Source organism: Diadema antillarum, unplaced genomic scaffold, assembly GCF_040938485.1.
Source record: "Diadema antillarum isolate AM-2024a unplaced genomic scaffold, OU_Dant_1.0 scf00000099, whole genome shotgun sequence".
Lineage (NCBI taxonomy): Eukaryota > Metazoa > Echinodermata > Echinoidea > Diadematoida > Diadematidae > Diadema > Diadema antillarum.
In genome coordinates this window covers 396,207-420,576 of record NW_027270988.1, presented here as the reverse complement: position 1 = coordinate 420,576, position 24,370 = coordinate 396,207, and the positions used below count along the sequence as shown (strand labels likewise).

Below are 24,370 nucleotides of genomic sequence, written 5' to 3'. Positions count from 1 at the left end.
ATGGATTTAAATTGGATGAATTCATTATTTTTTTTTTTTATTACACTCATTTTCAGTGTGAAAGCCTTCTGACAAGACTAATCTTTCATTTTCTAGATTCGTTTTGAAGCATCTCCTGGTGTAGGCTTTGATGATAGTTCCCAGACCACTGATATAGCACTGGATGATATCACCTTTGTCAACTGTGCGGACACTGATGGTAACGCAACAAAACCTCTTTCGTTTCTTTCCTAAGATTTTTAATTTTCTCTGGTTGAGGTCTCTATGCTTAGCTTGAGTTTTTACTTTACCACATTTCCTTTCCTAATCTTTCTTTTCAACATTCTTTTTAATTGCTTTCTGCATGTTATAGCTATATGGCATATGTGAAGTTCAATTTTGTCACAAGTGTTATGGAGTGCAAATCAGTATGTTGATTCTATATTCATAATTAAAATGCAGGCAAGTACATGTACAAAAGTGTCTGAACATGATGCACTACAGATGACAGCCGTCACAGAGTAAAGATCCGAGCAGGATTATGGTTTTATTGTGCAGTTCAAATCTTTCTCCAGCCTGGGCTTAATGGAATGTTTTGTGCAATTATTCATCCAGACTACAGGGCATGTTCAATAATGTAATGCTTTTGACTAAGTTTTGAGCAAATGATAGGTGTCCAAGGAACTTTAAGCCCACTTCCAAGGTATTATTTTCAAGGTATGACATGATGAATTTAAAGTTGCTTATTTCAATGGTTGCTTTGGATAATATACAATGCATTGATATTTACTGCTAGTGATTGAGGAAAATGATATGAATGGCTTTTGATTGTTTACTTTTTTACCAATTATTGATCAACTACTTTTGTTTTACATATGAAGTCATTTACTTGCATATATGTTTACATTCATGCTTTGTCCATCACACTACAGATGTGACATGTGACTTTGGAGCCAGTGACTCAGCGGGCAGTTTGTGTGGCTGGACACAGGCCGTGGGCAGTGACAACTTTGACTGGGTGGTCAGAAAGGGAAGCACACCCTCTGCCTACACTGGCCCTGCCACTGACCACACAACAGGAGATGGTAACCAAGACTTGTAGATTCTTCCTTTGTCCACCCCATCCCCCCCCCCCCCCCCCCCCAATAGCTGACTGTTTGTCGTTGTGTTCAAGAAAAAAAATTGGACCCTATTAAAAGATAATTTGCCCCACTGAGTTTAAAGGTGTAATAAGGATACTAATCTTATTGATTTGTGTTTACATGTACAGTATGTGGTTAATCTTAATGCCTAATCAGTGTCTTTTGAGCAAGTGTACATTGATCATTTAGGCTGATCTTCCCCATCCCCAACTGATTGCAGGTATATTGTTGATGACTTTTGTCTTCTTTGAGTAATTAAGATGCATACAATGTATTCTTTTCTGTCTGCTGATGATGTACAGGAGTAATATGCCAAAGAGGCACATGATATATGTTTATATGCTTCAGCAAAAACATGACACACCATGTGAGGTTTTATGTGTGTGTGTGTTGAAATTATGACCCAATTAACAGATGTTCCATCTTTCATCTCTGGACAACACATACAACTCACTCCTCTGTTTTCTGCTATGTTCTGTCTGCCACCTATCATAGGAGCAGGAGACTTACAGGTATCATGATCTGTAATTTCTTTCTCCACCAGATCATATATTTTACTACACTGTATCGAGTAACATTTTTTGACTGATTAATGCTAATACGTTTTTGATTGCAATTCAAATTCAGTTTTAGCGTAATGCTTATCTGTATCATTCATATCTCTACCAATCTACTCCTCATTCTCCCCAGGGTACTATGCATACATAGAATCCTCCTCTCCTAGACTCATTGGAGAGACTGCTAGGCTGTTGTCAGGGCCACTGAGGTCAACCAGGGGTCAACCCTACTGCCTTTCCTTTTACTACCATATGTTTGGCGGTGACATCGGTAGTCTGAACTTCTACATGCTGGATGGATCAACCGAGAGATTGGTAAGTTTGATGGTGCTTCTGCACCTATCATGCCTTAATTGGTTTAAAGCTTGTAGCTCCCACTTGGAAAGTGTTGTGGGTTTCTTGTTTGTGTGTTTTCTTTTTAGATATAGATCAGGCTGTATCACAGCTAACACTGACAACTGATGGATATCTCCCCCTTTTTGTACTCCATGTTACAGTATTGTGCGATCTGTTTTCATTCATTTCCATGTCAAAACATTACATAGACCCCGTTTACAGTGCGAGGCTCGGCCGCGGCTGAGCCGCGGCCGTGCCCAGCCCCGCTTCAGTGTAATCGCACAAAAGGCCAAATGTGAGGCCAAAATTGGCCTCGCATTTAGCCTCGCTCTGGAGGTGGTCTTGGCCGCGGCCGAGTCTGGCCTTTTCTTGGTGTAAACGCAAACTGGGCCAAATGCGCGGCCAATTGCACGGCCAATTTTAGTCTGGCTTCCAAACCCTCTGTCTGTATCTTTCGCTATTCAGGATATTAACCCCCTCAACGTCGAAAACTAGTATAGTTTAAGGTGGTTTTGTCCTGCAAAGGATTCTTTCCTTCGGCAAAGGCCTTTGCCCAAACGGCGACTTCGTCGCCACGGAATTCAGTTGGCAAAGGGTCTGAAAACCAGACAATACCAAATTGCGTTTGTTTACAAGCAGAGCGCCACTACGACAAAATATTGAAATGTTTTAATTAAAAGCGCGGCCGAGCCCAGCAGTGTAAACGGACAAAATTGCGGGGCTCGGCCTGGCAATTGAGGCTGGGCTCGGCCGCGGCTCGGCCCAGCCCCGCACGGTAAACGGGGTCATATAGGCCTACAAAAATCAAAATACAATTGCCTTGTTACAATTTACATGATTGTATATATTTTGAATGGATGGATCATAAAAAGCACACAAGAGGCTTATAGGAAATGACCCCCTACAAACAATCATTACATATCAAATGAGCAATAATCAGACAAATTCAAATGATGTAACAAAGGTGAAAATACAATGAAAAGAGAAGAAAATAGGCAGAGGCGGAAACAATGCATACTTATGCAGACATTGCCTTCATTTGTCTTCATTGGTGCAGTTTTCCTTTCAAAGCTTCTGTTTTTTTCATGTAACTTTTCATTTGTTTGATCTTTGTATGTAACAGATTTGGACCAAGTCAAGAACGCAGGCCAACGAGTGGCGTAGAGGGCAGCATATCATCACGTCCACAGCTGGCTATGAGTTGGTGATAGAGGGTGTGATTGGCCCCAGCTGGCTGGGTGATATCTCTATCGATGATGTCAGTCTTGAATCTGGAGACTGTCCTGCATCAAGTGAGTGCATCAAACTTACACCATCCATCAAGAGTGAATATGCATTGCACATTCATGCCATCTTTTATATCATGATAAGCATTAAAATAAAGAGAAAGTACATTTTCCTGTTTGAATTGTTCAAACAAGGCAATCTGATAACAATCTGTAAGGTTAATAAAGGCTTTTTCGACCAACAGAAGAAGTGAAATATCCTTGCTTTGTTTCTTGTACCACATTTGGTCTGTGTCTTTATTTTATTGTTAAAGCCATAATTTATTACAAGTATGGATCGTGGAATCACACTGTATCTTGTAATTCAGAGTGTCTCAATTTGTACACAGGTATGGATTGGTTAAAAAAGGTTTACAAATCTGACAACTGAATAGGGAATTGATACCATTGGCTGCTAAGATACTGACTACGTATTGTATGTAATGAACAAACTTTAAGAACTCTGTGTAAGGCATGGCTGCTGGTTACTTTATCAGCTGTAAATTTGAACTGTTTGAGCTCATACAATGCATTCAACACTGGGTTTGACTTGTTGGTGGGGTGAACTTACAAACATTTGTAACACATGGTGATATAGGGCCCTGGCAGACCAAATCTTCAATTTTAAATCATGTGCTCACCTTTATGGCTGAGCTTTAAACTCTTCAGTTGACTGCAACTTTGAGCAGTCCAGTGAGACTGATCATTAATGGTCAGCAATTGTGGGTTGATCACTAAGAGGAACTTCACTTGCAATGTAATACATGGTTGTGGCAACTCGTATGTGTAAATGTTTTTTTAAATGTTAGCTACAATGTTTTATACCTAAAGGATGTAATTCTTCATGACACATCCATGTGACTTGTGAGTTTGACTGTCTTTAAGATGGACTAACAATCATATGCAATATGATTCTAAATGATATGACCTTTTGTCTTCTCCTTTCATTTGAAAACGGTGGAAAACAGTCCTGTGCATCTGAAATAAATAGCACCATTAGTGACTAGTTTGACTGCCCTTGAGAATGAGCGTACAATCACTTTATAATCTTAGTCTCAATTGGGGACAACAATTTTGACTGAGATCACGATACTTTACTTTGCAGTGGAGTGTGACTTTGAGACAGGACTGTGTGACTGGACCAATGATGACATCAGTGATGAGTTTGACTGGTCACTAGGGTCAGGGCAGGGAGGTGTGGGACCTGCAGTGGACCACACCACCAACACTGACTCAGGTTTGTGTCATGTGATCAGAAAAACCTGGCCCTGTTTCATAAAACTGTTCGTGAAGTTACGAACGACTTAAGAATGACTGGTGATCAGTTCTGATGTGCTATACTTACCAGAATTTCCATAATTCAGCACAATAACTGATCACCAGACATTCTTAAGTTGTTCCTAATGTTACAAACAGCTTTATGAAACACCCTCCTGGTTTGATTTTCACTACATATAATGTAACTTGCTATCATGTACAAATTTCCTTCAGTGAACTTACCATACGCAAGTGCAGTTACTGAACTCTGTGCAATTAATGATCGTGTGAATGCTTGCCTTGTGTTGTGACAATTGCAAAACAAATGAATGTGATGATTATTAATAAGTGTGTGCTTTCATAGCATATCACTTGTGTAATCTATCCTGCCTAATGCAATCTCTCTTTTCTGCAATTTTGTTTCTTTTTTTTTGGTGCATTTTTTCTTGAAGATCCTTTGTTTTTAATAAGTACCTAATATCAAATAATTTAGAAGCAAATTGAATTTATATATGATGAAAAATCATTTTTTGTTTATTTTATTTATTTTTTTGTTTCGTTTCTGTAGGGTACACGTGTAGCTACTGTACTGCTGTATGTCAATCATTTTCACATTAATATTCTTGTCTGGCTGTAGGTATTGCAAGTTACATCATAACAGTCGTGAACTTCTTTAGTAGAATCCATTCTTAGGAAAATTTGTTTGTTTTTGTATACATATATACTCCTAAATGTGTGTTCCTGTTTCTATTCCATGTTCACATCACATGAATGAACCAAACAGGTCAGTATGTCTATGCTGAGGTTCTCAGCCAGCCAGCTGGTTATACCGCCCTCTTGGTCAGCCAGCTGTACAGCCCAAGCGCTCCGCGCTGCCTACGGTTCTATTACCATCTCAGTGGGCAGGATGCAGGCTCTCTGACTGTCTATAAACAGGACGAGGGCGATATATTTGTCACGGCAGGCTGGAGGAAGTCAGGTGACCAGGGCGACCTCTGGAGGTCAGGTCAGGTCACTATAACCCCAACAATGACTGACAACTATAAGGTGAGGGAGAGTTGTGTTTTTTTTTTTTTTGGGGGGGGGGGGGAGAAAAGAAAGAAAATTACAAGGTTTAGGAAAAATTACATTTATGTGACTGCGAGCCATACAAAGTATACTCAAGATTCAACATAGTGTATTCCATGGATGTGAGAGTTCAGAGTTTAATCTCATATCAAATCTTTTACTCTGCTCAAAGCCCACTTTTCATACTTTTTCACAATTTAAATGCATTGAAATGTTCAGTTGTAATTTTTTCTTAGATTTTTTTTTTCTGCAAGAACTCTTAATATACCCCTGATATTCAATGTATGCAGCAATTTAAAAGGAGATAGTAACCTTGGTAGCAGTATAGATTATAGTTGTGGTGATTGAAAATGAAGATTTCTATGAAATGAGAACAGATAAAATCAATAAAATTTGAAATTACCCATGTTTCCAGTGAAGTGCAATAATGGTCATGATCATCTCATAAGTTTTCAATTGTTTCAGTGCACATTATTCTTTGTCTTTCCCCCTATTACAGATTTATTTTGAAGCCACGTCATCCGGTGGGTCCTCTAACTCTGACATTGCTGTTGATGATGTCATCCTCACTGACACAGCCTGCCCTGTAGAGGGCGCTTGTGACTTTGAGACTGATATATGTAGCTGGACCAATGATTATGACAGTGATGTGTTTGATTGGCTGAGAGGCAACTGGGAGACATTGTCTGGATACACAGGGCCTACTGTAGACCACACATTACAAAATGCATATGGTAAGCTTCTGTGATTTATCTATTTATGTTTTGTGAAAACATACAAAGTTAAGCATTCAATATCTGTGTATTTATGGTGTGTGCATTGCAGGTTGTGATTGATTAATTATGTGTTAGGTGTGTAGTAAATCTTTTAAGTTTGAAATAAAATTTCTGTATGTTTAAACCATTAGAGGCTGCACATGAACTCCAACAATAATTTTGTATATAAGTGTACAAGTATATTCAGATTTTGATCTGCAATTTTTTAGATTTTGTTATGTATATAAATATAGTTTACAGATATACATATTTTTCGTAATTTATGATTTGCTAATGTTATTTATGAGTCAGAATGCAGATTGTTGGACAGGGTATGTTCTTCATATCATCTAATTGTAACACAGACCTTGATCTCCTACAGTGAAATGGTGTTTACTTTGTTGGCACATCTCACACACAGGTCACTATGCCTTCATTGAGAGCTCTGCCCCACGTGTCCGTGGTGACAATGCTTGGCTTGTCAGTGAACACTTTGAGGCCAGTGGAGGTGAGACCATTCACTGTTTATTTTAAATAGAAATTGATTATCTATGCTAATAGAATGTTCAGTTATGAATGTTTTTTTGTGGGTCTCTATTACTATAAGATTGCTGTTTTCAGTCTGAATTGGAATTTACCTAGTGAAAAGAGAGAAACTAGCCAGAAATTGAACTCTCAGAGAGCTATTGTGAAAAGACGTACTTTGGTATAAAGCAGACTATATGAGTTTTACTTAAGGTTCCTATAGTGCAAGTTCGCTTCATGTGTCCAGCTCTCCAGTAGTAAAATGTCAATTTCTGTGAATCACCAGTATTGCACATACGTGTAAAATTTAGACGTACAATGTACATTGTACTTGAACACATTACTGTCCAAAATTAGAAGTGGATGGCAGCTGAAACTTTTGACTTAATAGCTAGAGTAAACTCATTTCGTACAGGAACTAGCTACGTCATGAATACATTTTGAAAAAAGATGTCTAAAGTTCAGTTTACACCCACATGTACTTTTTCTGCACGAAAAATGTCAAAAGTTGATAATGTGCTCTATGTACATAGTATGGTACCAGACATTTTTGGCAGTGGTTGACAATGTAATGTCTGTAGACCCATCTTAGGAAGTCAGTGTAGTATTATTATTGACTGTACACAGATGATTATATTGAGAAACTAAAAAGGCATTGATAAGAAAATTTCATAACATTTACACGTACCATTCAGCAAAATCACCTTAAATGTATCTCATGTTGTATTTCATCGCTGCTACGGTGTCATCCTAACTTTCCCAGTTGTGTTGTAAGAATTTGCTATAGTGCAAACATGCCAGAAATTATTGTATGGCTGGCTGAATTCCCTTTCTCCAGACTGTGGCATATACCGGTATACATATTTCTTCACCTTCTACTTCTTGGTGATGGACATAACCACTTCTTGCCAATGAGAGAAGAGAAGTGAAGGGGAAAAGAATACTTGTACTTACGTCTTGTGTGCAAACACACAAAAGAATTCATACCACCGAAGCAATACGTGTTTGTTCTGCTGACTCCCATGCTATTCCTATTCCAAAATCACTGTGCAATGCTTGACATGTGTTTATTTCTCATTTTCATTTTCATTGAGTTTGTGTGCTTCTATAAAGTCCATTGCTTTTTTACTGTGTTTACTGCCATCCCATTTCCTTTCTGCTCAGGTCGCTGCTTTGAGTTCTGGTACCATATGTTTGGTCAAGGTACAGGGACTCTCAATGTCCACACTCAGAGGCCCAACTCACAGCCACAGCTGGAGTGGACAAAGTCTGGTAACCAAGGCAACGTGTGGCAGCAAGGACTGCTCAATGTGGCAGCAACCTCACAGTTTTGGGTCAGTGTTTTTTTTTTTTTATCATTATTATTTTCATTAGGCAGAGATGTATTCAATTGGTGTTGTTGAGATACATTGTATATTGTGCCTGCTCTCTTTGTGGAAATATAATAAAGGAGTTTGTGTGGCTTAGAATACCAGTCCCAGACAGAATGAGACGGGGAGTATGACTATGTAGAAAAGAGAAAAGACTCGTTGATGGGATATTGATGACTATGAAGATGATGGTGTTGCTGGTGATGAAAATAATGAGTATGATGATGAGTCTGATAATAATGATGATGATGATGATATTAATGCAGAATATCAGACTTGATTGTAGAATAAACTTGCCCTGACAGCAATTACAACCTAAAGAGCCTCTTTGGTAAATAATGTTGATCGTTATATAAATTGCAGAATATTGAATTGTCATTTCAATCTGGTCATTTATCATGGCTACCTTGTGACACAACTATTGTCTGTCTAGAGAAGCAGTGGTTTTCTCTTCTTTGTCCATGTACAGATGTACAAGTAGTAACAGAGTTTACATTTTTTGAAAGATATATTCATGACATGATTTCACAAGATATGGTTCTCACTTCAACTGAAATCATGAAATATCACTTAGTACATGTGTCTGCGCCTGTGTGCATCTGTGTTTGTCTGAGCGAAGAGTTACCTTTCTTAGGTGAACATAACAGCTGCTGTATTTCAGTGTCTTATTATCTCTTTGCTGTTCTCGTAAATGTCAGCTTATTTGTCAATCCCTTTCTTTTGTTTTCCTGAAATCATTATGAGTAACTTTTATCTCTCCAAATTTTGTGTACTTGCACCCCAAACTGTGCTCAAATATTTACCAATCTCTTCCTTATATGTTCAGTAACTAAGTAACTCAAGATAAGTTCAACAGCATAGCAGGCTTTTGTTTGTTTGTTTGTTGTTGTTTTTTGTACCACACAACTCTTTTTGCATAGCTTCAGTATTTGTCCTATGAACCCTCAGTCATGAATAGTACAGTGAACTCATTGTTTATTTTGTGTGCATCAGATCATTATTGAGGGTGTGGTTGGATATAACTACACGAGTGATACGGCAGTCGATGACCTCATGCTGCACAGTGGCCCGTGTGCGTCAACTCTTCCACCTCCGACTACCAGACCCACATATGGTGAGTTTGTAAATAGTCTTTTCCCTGATTCCAGCAGCAACAAAGACAGTTTATGAAGTGTGCATGAATTATTACATTGCAGTGTATGAATTATTACACCACTGTGTGAAGAGTATAACATCACAGTGTATGGATTACTACATCACAGTGTATGCATTTTTGCATCACAGTATTTGAATTAATTATTACATCTCAGTGTATGGAGTATTACATATCACACCTAACACGGAGTGTTAATTATGTATTCTCAGATATCTACACCAGTAAGCATGCTTACCTCTGTTTGTGAACTTGGCTGTATGTAGCATTTAGCATTGCTGTGGCAAATTACAGTCTAAAATAGTCGATGTTAATAATAATAGCAGTACTCTCAAAAACCTCTAAGGCTTAATTATCACATCAGCCAGCTGTGTGAATTGGGGAATATTAATGTTTGATCACTAAATCATATTTTAGATTTTTTTTTAAATGTGATTAGCTCATTATGACAGTTCATAATGAACAAGTCACACGAGATAATAGTACCATATCTTTGATTTGAAACCTAGTCCCCGATTCCCACAACTGTGACTTTGAGAATGGGCTTTGCACCTGGGTCCAGGACCCATTGAACGACTTCAACTGGACCAGGGCCTCGGGGACCACTGGCAGCAAAGGAACAGGACCTGCTGGGGACCATACCACAGGAGATGCTACAGGTTTGAGGAAGAATATTGTGTTATGAGATGGTTAGCTATGCACATCATGAAATAAATGTTGTAGAGTAATTTGTTGTCATTATAAGAACTTATTGAATATGTGCACACCCACCTGTGCATATTTTTTTGTGTGTGCCTGTGCATTTGAACATGTGTGCGTCTGTGTGTGTATGTGTGTTTGCTGAAACTTTTTTCTTGTTTTGCTACCTTAAGATGAATAGATTAAGATGAATTCAGTCATCAGTGTACTGAACAAACAGCAGAAAGTGCAATGATGGACATGATTCCATGCTTGCCTGTTACATTTCCACTATTTCTACATCTTAGTAAGATATAGGAAATCAATGAAATATGGTACCAGGAAAAAAAAAGACATAATTAATGAAACCTTTGACATCAAGCTGCTTCATGGATGATACTGTACATATAAATGGAAATGTGTAAGAGGTCATAGTACTTGAACAGCAAGCAGTGATGTGCAGATTCTCTTCTAAAGCAAGGATGAGAATATGCTTTTCAGGCAACACCAGTTGTATGGCCGCTATTGTTGCGAGTGCCTTCACACATGGACAGCTTTGTGACACCTGTACATGATTTATCGCTGGCATTTCTCAAATGTTTTTTCTCTCTTTTCAGGTTACTACATTTACACAGAGGCAACTGGTGGCAACTTAGGAGACACAGCCAGGCTGAATTCCAACTACCTGACGAATGCAGACTCCAGTGGCTACTGCATGGAGTATTGGTATCAGATGTATGGCAAAGATCTGGGAAGTCTGTCTGTCTATACATCAACAGGAACAGCAGAGACTCTGGTCTGGCGTGAGACTGAACCAAGAGGACCATTCTGGAAACAGGCTCACATCCACTTCACTGGCTCAGATTCCTATCTGGTACAGTTTAGCAACAATTTTTCTGGGTCGTAGGAGGCTGAACAGTGCTTCACATATTCTTTCTTGGGTTTGTGCAAGGAGGTTTAAGAGATGGAGTTCCAACTGGTTGTAATTATTCAAACAGTTGTCACTTTTCTATTGATGTACAAAAGAATTCCACAGGTGCATCTGTGCCTTTGATGGCGGGGTTTGATGCCGCCGTCTTGCTGAGCAATCTGAAGATTCATTTTGAACGTTAACTTAATGTTGGCTATATTTTGCTTGTTTATCTATTAAATGAAACGAAATCTCACTTAATGATAAAGCTCATTAAACAAAGGTCAATCCCTTCAAGAAATATGTGCAAAAGTGTAAATCAGAGCTGTATCATGTGAAAATGTTTAAAACTGTACCCTCCTGGAAAGCCGGTTTTATCACTTTTCCACTTAATTCCTCCAAATAAAACTGATATGGAATAATCTTCGAGTATAATTCTATATTCATAGATACATCAGATTAGTGGCCGGGCACGGCCAGTCGAGTAATTTTCATTTTCATTTTATCATTTTTTGCGCAATTTCTATTCGCGCATCCCTGTGTCTTTACCTTTATATACCACCTATCTTTTATAAGTAGGGATGGCGAAAAGTGATTACCATCGCAAAGACATATGTTCGTTAGAAAGTGGCTGATGATTATGCAATGAGAAATGAGTCAATTGTCTTCCTATCTGCGCGGCAGATCCAGTTTGCCACATGCTTCAAATACTTTCGAGTGGCGGCATCGAACGTGACTTCAAAGGAAATACGACAGTTGTGACTCCATTCTCTTGAACCTCCTTGGTTTGTGTGTGGCCCTAAAAGGATCTAGAGCTGCTCCCATGCCTGATGGTTGGGCAAGCATGCTCTTTTCATATTCAAGAGAATTATGTTGGGAGTGGGTAGGCCCTTTTCAGGGTGACACACATATCCAAGAAAGAACATGTGATACACTGTTAATCCTTCTACGTCCCCAATGTTCTACCACCATGGAAACCTCCAAATATTTCAGCAATTGTTTCTCCAGTACCACTTGTATTTCATTATCTCGCATTTACAAACGTACTTCAAAATTCTAAAATCGTCCATGTCACCTTAGGCTGTGTATGAACCCTGTCTGCGCCAGGGACTTTGGACAGTGTGTACAGTCCTATAGAGATCTTTGTGCCAGCCTTGCAAAGGGCACAAAGGGTTAATCTTACCTCTTTTTCACACATGGAAGCCACTTAATGGTTCAGGAGACAATTAATCAATTCTACATTTATACATGTAGTTTTAACTAGTAGAATTTAGAATGTATAACATGCCTATGCAATCATTCGTATCAAATTGTAGAAAGTTACCCAATTGTGGAATTTTACAACTGTTACAATAAACTACTTTGACTGTTGGGTATGGGCAGAGTCTAACTTTTTTAAACATCTGTTTTCTCTCTGTTTTGTGAAAAGAAATACATGTTTTTTTGTGTTATTGCTCTGTGTTGAATAGATGCATTCTGTTTTAAATTTGCTTGTGTATGCAAGTACATTGCAAACTTTGTAAGGAGTTGAAACTGTACTTTTGCAATTGTAACTCTGCAAAATGTTAATTGACTTCTGTACCTTTGAAGGTGATCTTTGAAGGTATCCGAGGTTCTGACTTCCAGGGAGATATTGCTCTAGATGACATCGTATTCCACCCTGGAGCCTGTCCAACTGCTGGTCAGTCTGATATTTATTCCCCCTCAATGTGACTTATTCCTCTTGATATGAATTGGTACAGTTTGAATCTTCTAGACCCATAACTTCTCACACAAAACCTAGCAAGAAAACAAGAATTTAGATCAACTCAGATTACATTCAATCAACTCAAGTCAAATGATATCAAGCTGCAAGCACCAACGATACCTAGCCTCTCTTCTGCCCTCTCCAGGTATTGTAGCCATTGATTATACGTACAAGGTTCCAGGTTAAAGCTGTTGAGACTATCACTGCATGAAACCTTCTATCATCTCATTCACTATAATTTGCTGGTGCAATGAGTGCAGTTAACATTGTCCTTGTGTATATCAGAGCTGCCACGATATATTTTAATTTCTTTTCCATAATTTCTCCACAGGTATGTGTGACTTTGAGAATGGAAACTGCGGCTTGGTGCAGCTGACTTCAGACACGTTTGACTGGGAGCTGATTGAGGCTGGATCTAGGGCTACTGGACCTGCCATAGACAACTCCTATAGGACTGACTATGGTAAGCTAATATATGATAGATTAAATTCATAAGCATTGAAACAGACATTACCAAGTTTTGTCCGAGAAATAACCTTAAAACTTGGACACCAAGTTACACTTAATGCTTCACTATCCAGTAAAGTTGTTGCATTTATAGTTTCCAAACCATTGTTTTTTAATAAACAATGCAAATTTCTTGATGCTGAGATCCAGTGTGTGGGATTTGCAGAAAAAGTTATATCAGACATGTTCTGCAGATTTTCTTGCACTGTGACAGTCTATTTACCATCTGGAAGTATGATAGGATGACTTTCTTGACTGAAAGACTGGAAGTTGAACAAAATATGAAAACTTCTGTGTGGATTTGAAAAAAAAAAAAAATCTTTCTGACATGCATCATAAGAGATTAAATGATTATTTTGTTCCCCTCCAGATGAAAATCTTTATGTTGATTATTGAGAATCAACTCTTTTCTTGTCTATTTGCAAGCAGCATAGTTTGATTTTATGGAATTGTGTGAAGCTTACAATAAATTCTACCGAGATACTACCACTGGAAATCATTGTAGACATTAAAAAAAAAAGACATAAACTAGAACTAAATGGTTTCACATTATTACATGTTAGCAGTGTGAAGAAAAACAACACATTTGACCATCTCCCATTGCAGGTCACTTGATGTTTGCTGACCTGTCCAGTCTGTCCACTAGTGGTGATTATGCCACCATCCAAACAGGGTTCCTTGACCCCACCCCCACATCACAGTGTCTCCAGTTCTGGTACTACATGGGAACCACCCAAGTCTCTGTTCTTGAGGTACTACTTAACATTCATTTTGTCAAGTCTTTCTAACTTGGCAATGATATATATATCAATTTTCAGATTTGGTTAAAAAAGCAAGGGTATATCTTATTTTGATGTGCCATTATGCAATCAGCTAAAATAAAAAGAAAGTTTTATGGCATATGAAGTGAAGAGTGAAAAAAGGCAAAACAGTCCTAACATCCATACAACCTCCTATCAACCTCCTGTTCCTTTCTCTCTTTTACTGTGAATTGTTTATCTTTACCCTCTTGCAGCATCTAATGGAAAGACATGTTTTGATGTCTGGTGCCGATGTACATGTACTGGTCCGGGCACTTGATGTGTATGACGTTTTTGTTATAAATTTGTTTGGCCACTTCCATAAATACAATTTAGACTTAAGCTGTGAAAGCCAGTAGAGAGGCCCAGTGTGTAAAATGTCTACCGTATCATCAAACTGATCAGGTTCAATGCATAATGAGAACAACTACACTCTTGTTAAAGCAATGTTGCATGTTATAAAAATACTCTGCCCCGTGGATAGGACCTTAAACTTGAGTTTCCATGTTTGAATCAGTCACAACTCACAAATATGGAATGTCGTACTCCACTCCTAACAAAGAGCAGAATGCAAACTGGATAAAGTGGTCACTCAGGGTAATTAAAAGCTACACTGTAATGATGACAACTCCTCATGGATCATCTTACATGACCACCAACTGTCCACAGATGGTGTTACCTCAGCACCCTGTGTTGTATGTGACCGTGCATCACAAAACGAACAAAAAGTCGCACACACTGATTTTGTGTGAGGACTGAAAATAGGTGAAATGGGTCAACCTAGCCGATCTTGACTTTTACATATTTTCTGAAAGAGCAAGTCTGCTTCTACATTAGGCTGAAAATCTGATAATCCCTTCATTGTTGTTACTCCAATGGTTTACACCCTGTTTTTTGTCCCGTTCATCACACCGCCAGCACGGTTTGGTGAAGATTAAGCGCTTGAATAGACACTGTACTTTAGAGCCTCTTTTCTCAGTTCACACTTTCCTGAGTGTGTGCTTTCTTTCCAATATTTAGATAGGTTAGGAGAGTCCATTTGATTTGAGTTATACATCGCTTTAAAGCTTAGAGTCTACTCTTTCAGAATATGCTCTTAACTAATATTTCATACAGTTGTATCTGGTGACTTTTTGTTTGTTTTGTGATGCATGGTCAAATATGAATAGATACATGAGCTTTGACAGTGAATACACATGTACATGTTAATATGACATTGTGTTTTTGCATTACTGTCTTGGTTACCATGGTTACAGGTATATCTGAAGACAGTGAGTGGAGGATCCACCCAGCTGTGGGAGATGAACTCTGTGTCTGTAGCTGATGAGTGGCACGTTGCTGAGGTCAACTACACCAGCTCTGAGAACTATGCTGTGAGTTAACAAATCTGTCTTATGTCAAAAGTCTTCATTAGAGAGAGTAATGCATTAACTCATTGAAGACGAGTTCCGAGTATACTCAGGCAGGTGTCTATGGGAAATGCGCGTTGTAGCAAAATCAGTCCATCCTCAAAGGCTTAACAAGGGGTATCATGTTCACTGGATCTAGTTTTTTTAATTCCAGGTATAAAATCAAATGAACATTTTTTACTTGTATGTGTTGCAGTGGCACATTGGTAAGCAAATGGCATGAGACACTGTGATCTGAAGATTTAAACTCAAGCTTTTTCTTGATTACCTTTCAGTCATTCCGGTGACATTAATAATAAGTAGAAAGCAAAACTATAACAGTTGTACTTGACGTCTTTGAAATATTTCTTAAGATATGTACGTTTTGCCAGTGTATTGATAAAAGATTTCTGATTTCACCAGATGATTTCACCAGAAGGTCTGCCCTTGCAAGAGTTTTCTATCAGGGAGTATGAGGTACATAGATTGTCACCCCTCATTTGTGATGTACTGATATTTTCTCCCTTTTCTAACGGCATCACTCTTTTTTCAATCATTCTAGTTAGTTAATGCTCTCGATTATTGTTTTGTTCAGTTTGCCTTCAGGGCATCTTCCAATAATTACCAGACAGCTTCAGGCGTCGGCATTGACGATCTCACCATCTCGACGGAACCCTGCGCTCCATTTGGCGAGTGCACCTTTGAGAACGGCCTGTGCACGTGGAAGAATGAGGAGTCCTCCGATGACTTTGACTGGCTCCTGAACCAGGGGGCCACCCACTCGGAGGATACTGGTCCCAGCTCTGACCACACCCTGGGAACACCCTACGGTGAGATGTTCCTCCTTTTTAAAAGTTTTCTTTTATGATGGTCTAGAGTGATGAGAATGAGCTTGATGATGATGTGTGATTATCTTTAAGTATGAAAATTAGCATTTGCCGTATCAAAGTACATATGTAGCAATGTCCAAGCTTTTGCTCGCAAACATTTTAAGTTTTCCCTTTTAACAGTCACACCTGTCTATGTATAGCAGCCACCCAAGGAAAACAGAAAGAGTGGCAGTTATAGCCAGGTTGCCATTGTAGACAGGTTTTATGTGTGTGTTGGCATTATGTGTGTTCGCATAATGTTTGTGTTTTTGAGCTGAAATACTTTTGATGTGAGACATCTGAAATATTTTGCATGTACAATGTAAGCACATTGCTGTTTGAGGTGTCATTCTAATCTGTGTAAGGAATGAAGTGTGTGTAGAGACTCGTCTGTATGTATTTTCATGTTGTACAATAGGAAATGGTGAAGCATTTCATGGACCCAGATGTCTATAAGAATATCTTTAGGACAAAGTGTGCCAAAGCACTTTGTACGTATTGATTCATGCATGCAATTCACACTACAGATTATTAAAACCCATTAATGAAAATCAGGCAAACTGTAAGCCTTATAAGGCATTGTTCAAGAGCTGGTGGCCCTGATCAGTTTCTTCTGGAAAATCTCAAAATCTTGATGATTGTCAAAATACTGTGATCAAATCTTTGAGTGAACTGATCCTTTTTAGGACCAATACTCATCATTGAGTTATTGGGTGAGTATGTCTTTTTTTGGGACCAACATTCAATGCTGAAAGTGTTTGGAATATCCCTGGTGCCAGAGCCTGACATCATGAAAACTTCCAGAAAATATTTCTTTGCAGAAGTCAATATCCTTTTTACTGTATCCACACACAGGTTCACATGTGTACATCAAGTCTGACATCATAGAAACTTCCAGAAAACACTCCTACTTGTGTATGTAAAAGTGAATATCCTTCTTAAGTTATCCCCACACAGGTTCATATGTCTACATGTACACTGAGGCTGACATCATAGAAACTTCCAGAAAACACTTCTCCACAAAGATCAATGTCCTTCTTAACCTGTCCATACATAGGTTCATATGTCAATATCGAGACTGACATCATAGAAACTTCCAGAAAACACTTTGCCATGAAGGTCAATGTCCTTTTTATTTCATCCATACACAGGTTCATATGTCTATATAGAGGCAACTGGTCAGACTGAGGGAGATGTAGCCATCCTAAAGTCCAGTGACTTCCTAGCACCAGTGACCCGCTGCTTGGAGTTCTTCTACCACATGGGTGGGGAGGATGTCGGGTCATTTTACGTCCAGGTTCAGCCCGATACGTCGTCGTCGGCAACCAATGTCTGGTCCCAGCAGGGTGACAAGGGGGATACCTGGAGACAGGTTCAGGTCAGTGACCTCTGTAGCTTTTGATTAAAGTGTGTTTATTGGTCAGAGTTGACTCGTTAGCATTGATACACAGCCAAGACATGCCAATTACTTTCTTTTGAGGTTACGTGTTGGTGTCAAGCAATATACACAAAGATTAACATCTTTTCAACTCATGTGGCTTGAAAGCAGACTATGACAATCAGGCAAGCATGTACAGTGTGCAGAAATATAATGTACAGTGTACTGTAAAAGTAGAAATTTTCGTGATGTTGAAATTTTTGCGCATTTCGCGCAACCAGAAACTAGTGCGAAAATAAAAGCACACAAATATTTTTTGCTTGTCATATGCTCCTGTGCGTAATGTCTTGATTCCGCGGAATTAAACACACGCGAAACTCTTCTTACCCGGCAAAGCGTGAAAAATTAGTTGCGCAAAAATATCCACTTTTACAGTGGTAAACTGAACAGATTCATATTCTTTGACATGAATTTGAATTATTTTCAGATTGGAACATATCATGTACATATATATATAATGGACAGCTTCATATTGGCACCGTATAATGCTCATTTGTAACTGAATGTCATGAAAGAATTTTTCTTTCCCTCATTATTTGCATAGGTTACTCTTCCTGGTAGGAATGACGCTTACTCCTACCAAGTATTGTTCAAGGGAACGGTTGGAGCCTCTTTCAGGAGTGACATCTCCCTTGACGATGTGACCTTTTATGATGGCCAGTGTTCAGGTGAGATTTCACAGTGCCATCAAAGATGCAGACTGTTTTTTTTTTTTTTATTTGCAGTATTTTGTACCCTTTTGCCAAAAGACTGCAGGTTTTGTAGAAAATACTGTCTTTCCCAGTTGTATGTGGCATTCACATGTATATACATGTACATGTATTGTAGGAAAGATGAAATATTGTTTTCCACCAAAATATACCTTACGAGCCTTCAAAATATTGCAGTGCTGGTTACAGCATCCCATGTTTGTGTTTTACACATCCATTGCCTTTCAGAGTGAGGGTGGAAATTTGTACATGTATTTTGTCTGTGAATTTAGGGTTGTTGTATTTCAGGATAATTTTTGAACATGTCCATCAATAGCAAGCCTGTTAATGATCTATTTTTAATCCTTTCTATGTGTGGAAGATCCCCCTACGGAATGTGACTTCTTCTGTAACGATGAGGATCAGGCGTGTGTGCCCACAGACCAGAAGTGTGATTTTGTGTCTCAGTGTAGCAACGGTGCTGATGAGGGAGACTGTGGTAAGTTATGTGTTGCAAACTTTATTTGTGCATCCATTTACTGTGTATGCCATGTATTTTGCAAGGCTTTTATTTTCACAAATTTTGTGCGTCAGGTGCTATTCGCAAATCTAACAACACATTAAAATATCAACTCTGAATCTGACATGAATATAACATGCACTCATACATTTCTCTGTTTGTTACTATACTCCATGATCACGAATTTAACCACTTGCAAAATTGTCGGGAAGTCCGATTAAAAAAAGAATAAAAATGCCTTGCTAAATATATGCCATATACAGTTAATGCATGGATCTATGAATCTCTCAACTACACTATGTACATTTAGGACTTGATATTTTCATCTCTTTAGTAGACAGGGAGTACATCAAAATTCTTCAATGCTGCTGCACTCTGTCATTTATTTCCCTTGATGTTTTCTGTTATCGGTTGTGGAATTTTCTCAATATAGACAAAAAAGAAAGAAAGAAAGAAGAAGTACTCTCATTGGCTATGATAAATTTATGTACTGTTCACTGAATGAAATATGATAATTGTGATTTTCTTGATACTTACATAAGTGAATAATTTCCTACCCTGTACTCTCATCATAAATGAAAGATCTAACTTTGTCATTCTGTTTGGGATTCCAAAACTGAAGTCATCAAAGAGAATAAGATTGCGACATTTTCCTCATAAGCCAGATGACAGCTGAAGTCAATCTATATTTTACATAATACATTCCAAGGGTAAAAAATGAAAAATGAAGTTGTATTGCTGCAATTACTTCGTAAGATTGAATGAACAAAGGAAGAGGAACGTTTTTTTCCAGGTTCCACCTGTACATTTGAGGTGGACAGATGTCGCTGGTGGAATGCTGGTCATCCAACCCATAAGTTCATCCGTAGTCAAGGGGCGACGCCCGATGCTAACACAGGCCCCGCCTATGACCACACAACCCTGACATCTGCAGGTAACCCTTGTCAATTATGCCATTACCTTTCTGTAATGTACAGTGTACTTGACATACAGTTGTTTGTAATCCACTAAATATTTAGCATCATCTATGACCCGACCAAAGCTTGTTCCGGGACACGGGACCAGTGTTTAAAAAGCACTGTTCAGCAATGCTTCAAATTTGAAATCTGAACTTTATTTTTAATACTGGTCCTACATGATGCCAATGTGTATGATAGAACGAAAAAATATTATTAGTCATGAAAATCAACCTTTTAAATTTTTTTAAAAAGTGGACATCTACAAGTGACTCGATTTGCCACACTCAATTTTTCCCAAGGACACTATTTGTAAAATGAAACTGGTAGAACTAATGGCTAGCATGGTGATAGTGACTGAATGATTCTGTAGAAAATCATACTTGCTCAGTCTCATATTATAGAAGTCACTGCAATGTTAAGCAATTAGGTTATAACTAATTGACAGTTGCCTTTCATTGATGTAGATACACACTGATTATTTGATGTTCTTCAAAATCATTAATTTGAATGTCAAATCTCTCGAAAATTATGTATAGGATCAAATACTCGGATAATAAGTGTTTTGGAAAAAAAAAAGGCACTCCTGAAGATATGAATACATCCTTTTCTTCATCTCATTTCAAGATGGTATATTTATATGTGTGTGTGTGGAGATGAATAGGAAATTATTTTTTCAATCTTTATTTTGCATTCACTGTCATCTTTCAGGTTGGTATATGTACGTGGGGACATCTCCCGGTAGTGGGGCAGCATACGCCGTGCTCTCGTCCGTCATGCACCGCAACGCAGCGGCAACCTGTGAGGTGCGCTTCTGGTTTCACATGCTGGGTGACGACGTCGGCACACTCCAGCTCTGGGTCCAGGAGCAGTACTTCCTGATGCTGCCGTGGTTCAAGTCTGGTAACCATGGCGACCGTTGGCATGAGGGCGTGGCAGGACTTGGTCGCATCCACGGTGGATTCAACGTAATTCTTGTCATCTGATCTTGAGCCAATTACCATGTCTATTTCTTGATGATTTGTGTTTGAATTTTTTCTCACGATTTTTATGCCTCCGCCAACGAAGTGGCCGGATGCATTATGTTTTCGGGTCATCCGTCCGTCCGTCCGTCCCGTTTTGTTTTTGTCGATATCTCAAGAACCGTATGGTGGTTTTACATCAAACTTGGTATGAGGGTATATCCTGGGGGGGATAATACTTTGTTTGGATTTTAGGGTCACGGGGTCAAAGGTCAAAGGTCACAGATTATTTTGTGAAAAAAAAAGGTTGAAAATTCATGTTTTTCTCCATATCTCGCAAATGGTTCAAGGTATCTTCATGGAACTTAGTATATATGCTTGTTCCAATGGGCAGTGATTATCTAGGGAAAATATCACTACTTTCCTTATATTAATAATGATAATAATAATAATTGTTTTGGATATAAACTCCAAATTTTATTGTCCATGAATGGAAATTCTTTTTGCCCAATTGATCGTGGGCCCGGCAGCCACTGAGCAGCGCCAGATCGACGTTGCTCTAACCTTTTCAACTGTTGAACGGCAAACAAGGTAGCAGCAACTCCCATCTTTTAACGTCTTTTGGTATGACGCGGCCGGGGTTTGAACCCACGACCTCCCGATTGTGAGGGCAGCCGCTCTACTCACTGAGCCAACACATCGGCATATACAAATTATGCAATGCCTGAAGGTTCTTTTTTTTTTTAACTTGATGTATACATGTATTACCCAATATATATTCTGTGGGAAGTTTCTTGCCAAAAGGTCAAAGGTCACAAGGTCAAAGGTCAAGTGAAAGTGCTGAATTGCACTTTTTCCTCCATATCTCAAAAGTAACTCAAGGTATCATCATGAAACTTACATATTTATGCATGTTCAACCTAACAGTGATTCTCTTTGGAACTGTGAGGTCAAAGGTCAAAGGCCAGGTTTAGATAATGCTATTTTCCCATTTGATACTGAAATTATACTTTTTCTCAAATACCATGAAAATTACTCAATGCATAAACTTATAAAAGGGTCAAAAGTCAAGTAAAAATCATCAGCTCCCCAAATACCTGCACTCTGACATTTTAATCATTCATCCAAGTGAACCTAGTTCTAGGAAAGTGAACATTCAGCACATTTGTGTCAAACCTGTCATTTTAATATTTTGCCAATTGTGTGAAACTGTCATCACACATTGTCAAGACATTGTACTATAGACCTATTAGGAGAACCATGCATTATGGCGGAGGCATATCAGTCACCGTAGCGATATATCTAGTTTTCTTATGATGTCAATTAAAAAGCAGTCATGATTATTATGATTGTGTTATGAATGTTATCTTAAAATTTGTAGGGATTGTACCTTTACACCATATTGACATCTCAGTCTTTGTTTAAACCAGAAATGATGAGGTACAGTTGTATTTACTTAAATTTACACTATTTGTTAGCTCTGTGTTAAATGCATCATAATATGACATATAATTGGAAAGTACAATATACATGTGTGGCATTAAGTGATTGGAGTACACATAGTGAATTCAAGCTAATGAAGGAGCAAATCTTTTTTTGATGATATGTTTTGAACTAACAGGAGTTCATGCCCTCTACTACTATAGGTTAAGTTCCAGTCTGTGAGGACCTTCGAAGTCCTGGGCGATGTCGCCATCGATGACATCAGAATGGAGGGCTGTGCTCTGCCAGGTAAGAATTAGTTGCTTAGCAACCAGCATTGGCCCCTCCCCATTAGTAATATGTCATATTTTGCCCGATAATGAAGTACCTCAGCTAGTTGCAAGTGTCAATCATTTTCATACATACATTTCAGACAAACCTCTTGCACCTTAAAGCACTATTTTATGAATTTTGGTAGCATGTATGCTGGATGATATTTCATGGTATTTGAAAATTATCATTCCAAGACATTGCCCCACCTGTTCTTACAATGTAAATGCCTGACATGAGAGTGCAGATTATCATAAAAGCCTTTGGAGGTACAGTATGTATCAATCATTGTTCTATACACCATGCATTTTACGGGAGGAGGGAGGGGGGGGGGGTTATATTTGTGAATTTTGCAAGTTGGGTGCTATTCACAAAATTCTAAAACACATGGTAATATTTACTCTGATCTTAAACATGAATGAGATGTGCACTTTTACATTTTTTCTTCCATTGCTGTATTCCATGATCAAGAAATAAAGTACCAACGAAATTGTCTGGAAGTTCCACTTTGCAAATAGATTAAACTCGCCAAATATATGGATTATACAGTATTGTACTTTTATGACTTTGTGTAATATCATGATGGAGTTTCCTCAAGCTTTGAATTTTAGCTCTCCCTCCCCCACCATTCTGCTTACAGCTGAGCGATCTTCTGCCTGTGGTGCGGATGAGTTCCGCTGTGACCGTAATGCCTGCATTGACTCCCGCCGTCTCTGTGACTTCACTGATGACTGTGGAGACTATTCTGATGAGGATTCTTCCCTGTGTGGTAAGAACAAGCTTTGGTAGCTTTGGTTCGTCACAGCTTTGACATATTTCTGTACATTAGGAGATACCATTAGATGTAATTTTGCTTTCTTTGTTTTTCTGTTTCAAGCATATACACGTGTCAGTTGAAAAATTGTGTTTCGGTTGGATTTGTTTCATTTGAGCTTTAATCATTTGTATTCAACTCGAATTCCTGTAGACTTTAGAGAGAGGTTGTCACTACTCACTAGTACAAAGGATGGATCTACAAACCTTGATAGGGATTAGCCCTAAACATAGGAAATCACTCATTTGCCAATACGGATAGGGAGCTCATATCTTTGAAAGACCCCTTAAAACATTGATGTTAAAAAGAAAGCTCTTTTTTATGTAGGTCTAAGAAATATTAGTGCTCAATTTTTAGAATGTGCAGAACCTCAATATAAGGTGTAGTATAAAGAACAAATCGGCCAAATTCTTGTAAGCTTTACATCAAAATGCCCAGAACTTAGATATAAGTTGTATGTTCTTTCAATTTTATAACTTTCTATAACATAGCCATAGTGAGTTACACCAGTACCTACTTGTAAGCCCACAAGGTCTCATGTTTCTTTGCTTTCAGCTTCATATGACATGTGCAGCTTTGAGGTGGATTTCTGTGGCTGGACCCAGGAATCGACCGATGAGACCAACTTCATTCGAAGGACCGGTCCCTCGGACACAGAGAACTATGCCACAGGACCATACAGGGACCACACCACTCAATACACTGGTGAGATGGTGCTTAAGGTGTAAACCATGACTTTTCTCATGCTTTGCACAAGGATTGCATGATATTGTATCATATTGAGGAAGGAATTGTAAGCTCAGTCTCTGTGAAGTACAGTCATATTGCTAGATATCATTGTTAATTGTCTATGTGTGTTGATTTTTGTTTACCCTTTAAATGCTATCATACTTTCTTTTAACAGCTGTTTATGAAAAGTGTTGAAAATATTCT

General features: G+C 38.5%; 1 protein-coding gene across 1 annotated transcript in view; it reads left to right on the top strand.

Annotated features, from left to right (window-relative positions):
* LOC139718759 (MAM and LDL-receptor class A domain-containing protein 1-like) overlaps window positions 1-24,165 on the top strand; it is a 109,342-nt gene extending 85,177 nt beyond the window's left edge. The window contains exons 83-107 of the mRNA XM_071630223.1: window positions 97-199; window positions 912-1,064; window positions 1,812-1,993; window positions 3,138-3,306; window positions 4,385-4,516; window positions 5,321-5,583; window positions 6,104-6,338; window positions 6,781-6,867; window positions 8,049-8,218; window positions 9,248-9,368; window positions 9,917-10,066; window positions 10,703-10,959; window positions 12,586-12,676; window positions 13,074-13,205; window positions 13,856-14,001; window positions 15,306-15,422; window positions 16,033-16,267; window positions 17,458-17,684; window positions 18,289-18,412; window positions 18,816-18,932; window positions 19,747-19,887; window positions 20,621-20,877; window positions 22,518-22,602; window positions 23,264-23,392; window positions 23,993-24,165. Of these exons, the coding sequence (XP_071486324.1) occupies window positions 97-199; window positions 912-1,064; window positions 1,812-1,993; window positions 3,138-3,306; window positions 4,385-4,516; window positions 5,321-5,583; window positions 6,104-6,338; window positions 6,781-6,867; window positions 8,049-8,218; window positions 9,248-9,368; window positions 9,917-10,066; window positions 10,703-10,959; window positions 12,586-12,676; window positions 13,074-13,205; window positions 13,856-14,001; window positions 15,306-15,422; window positions 16,033-16,267; window positions 17,458-17,684; window positions 18,289-18,412; window positions 18,816-18,932; window positions 19,747-19,887; window positions 20,621-20,877; window positions 22,518-22,602; window positions 23,264-23,392; window positions 23,993-24,165 (3,996 nt within the window). The remainder of the gene's footprint in view (window positions 1-96; window positions 200-911; window positions 1,065-1,811; window positions 1,994-3,137; window positions 3,307-4,384; window positions 4,517-5,320; window positions 5,584-6,103; window positions 6,339-6,780; window positions 6,868-8,048; window positions 8,219-9,247; window positions 9,369-9,916; window positions 10,067-10,702; window positions 10,960-12,585; window positions 12,677-13,073; window positions 13,206-13,855; window positions 14,002-15,305; window positions 15,423-16,032; window positions 16,268-17,457; window positions 17,685-18,288; window positions 18,413-18,815; window positions 18,933-19,746; window positions 19,888-20,620; window positions 20,878-22,517; window positions 22,603-23,263; window positions 23,393-23,992) is intronic.
* Window positions 24,166-24,370: the final 205 nt, after the last annotated feature.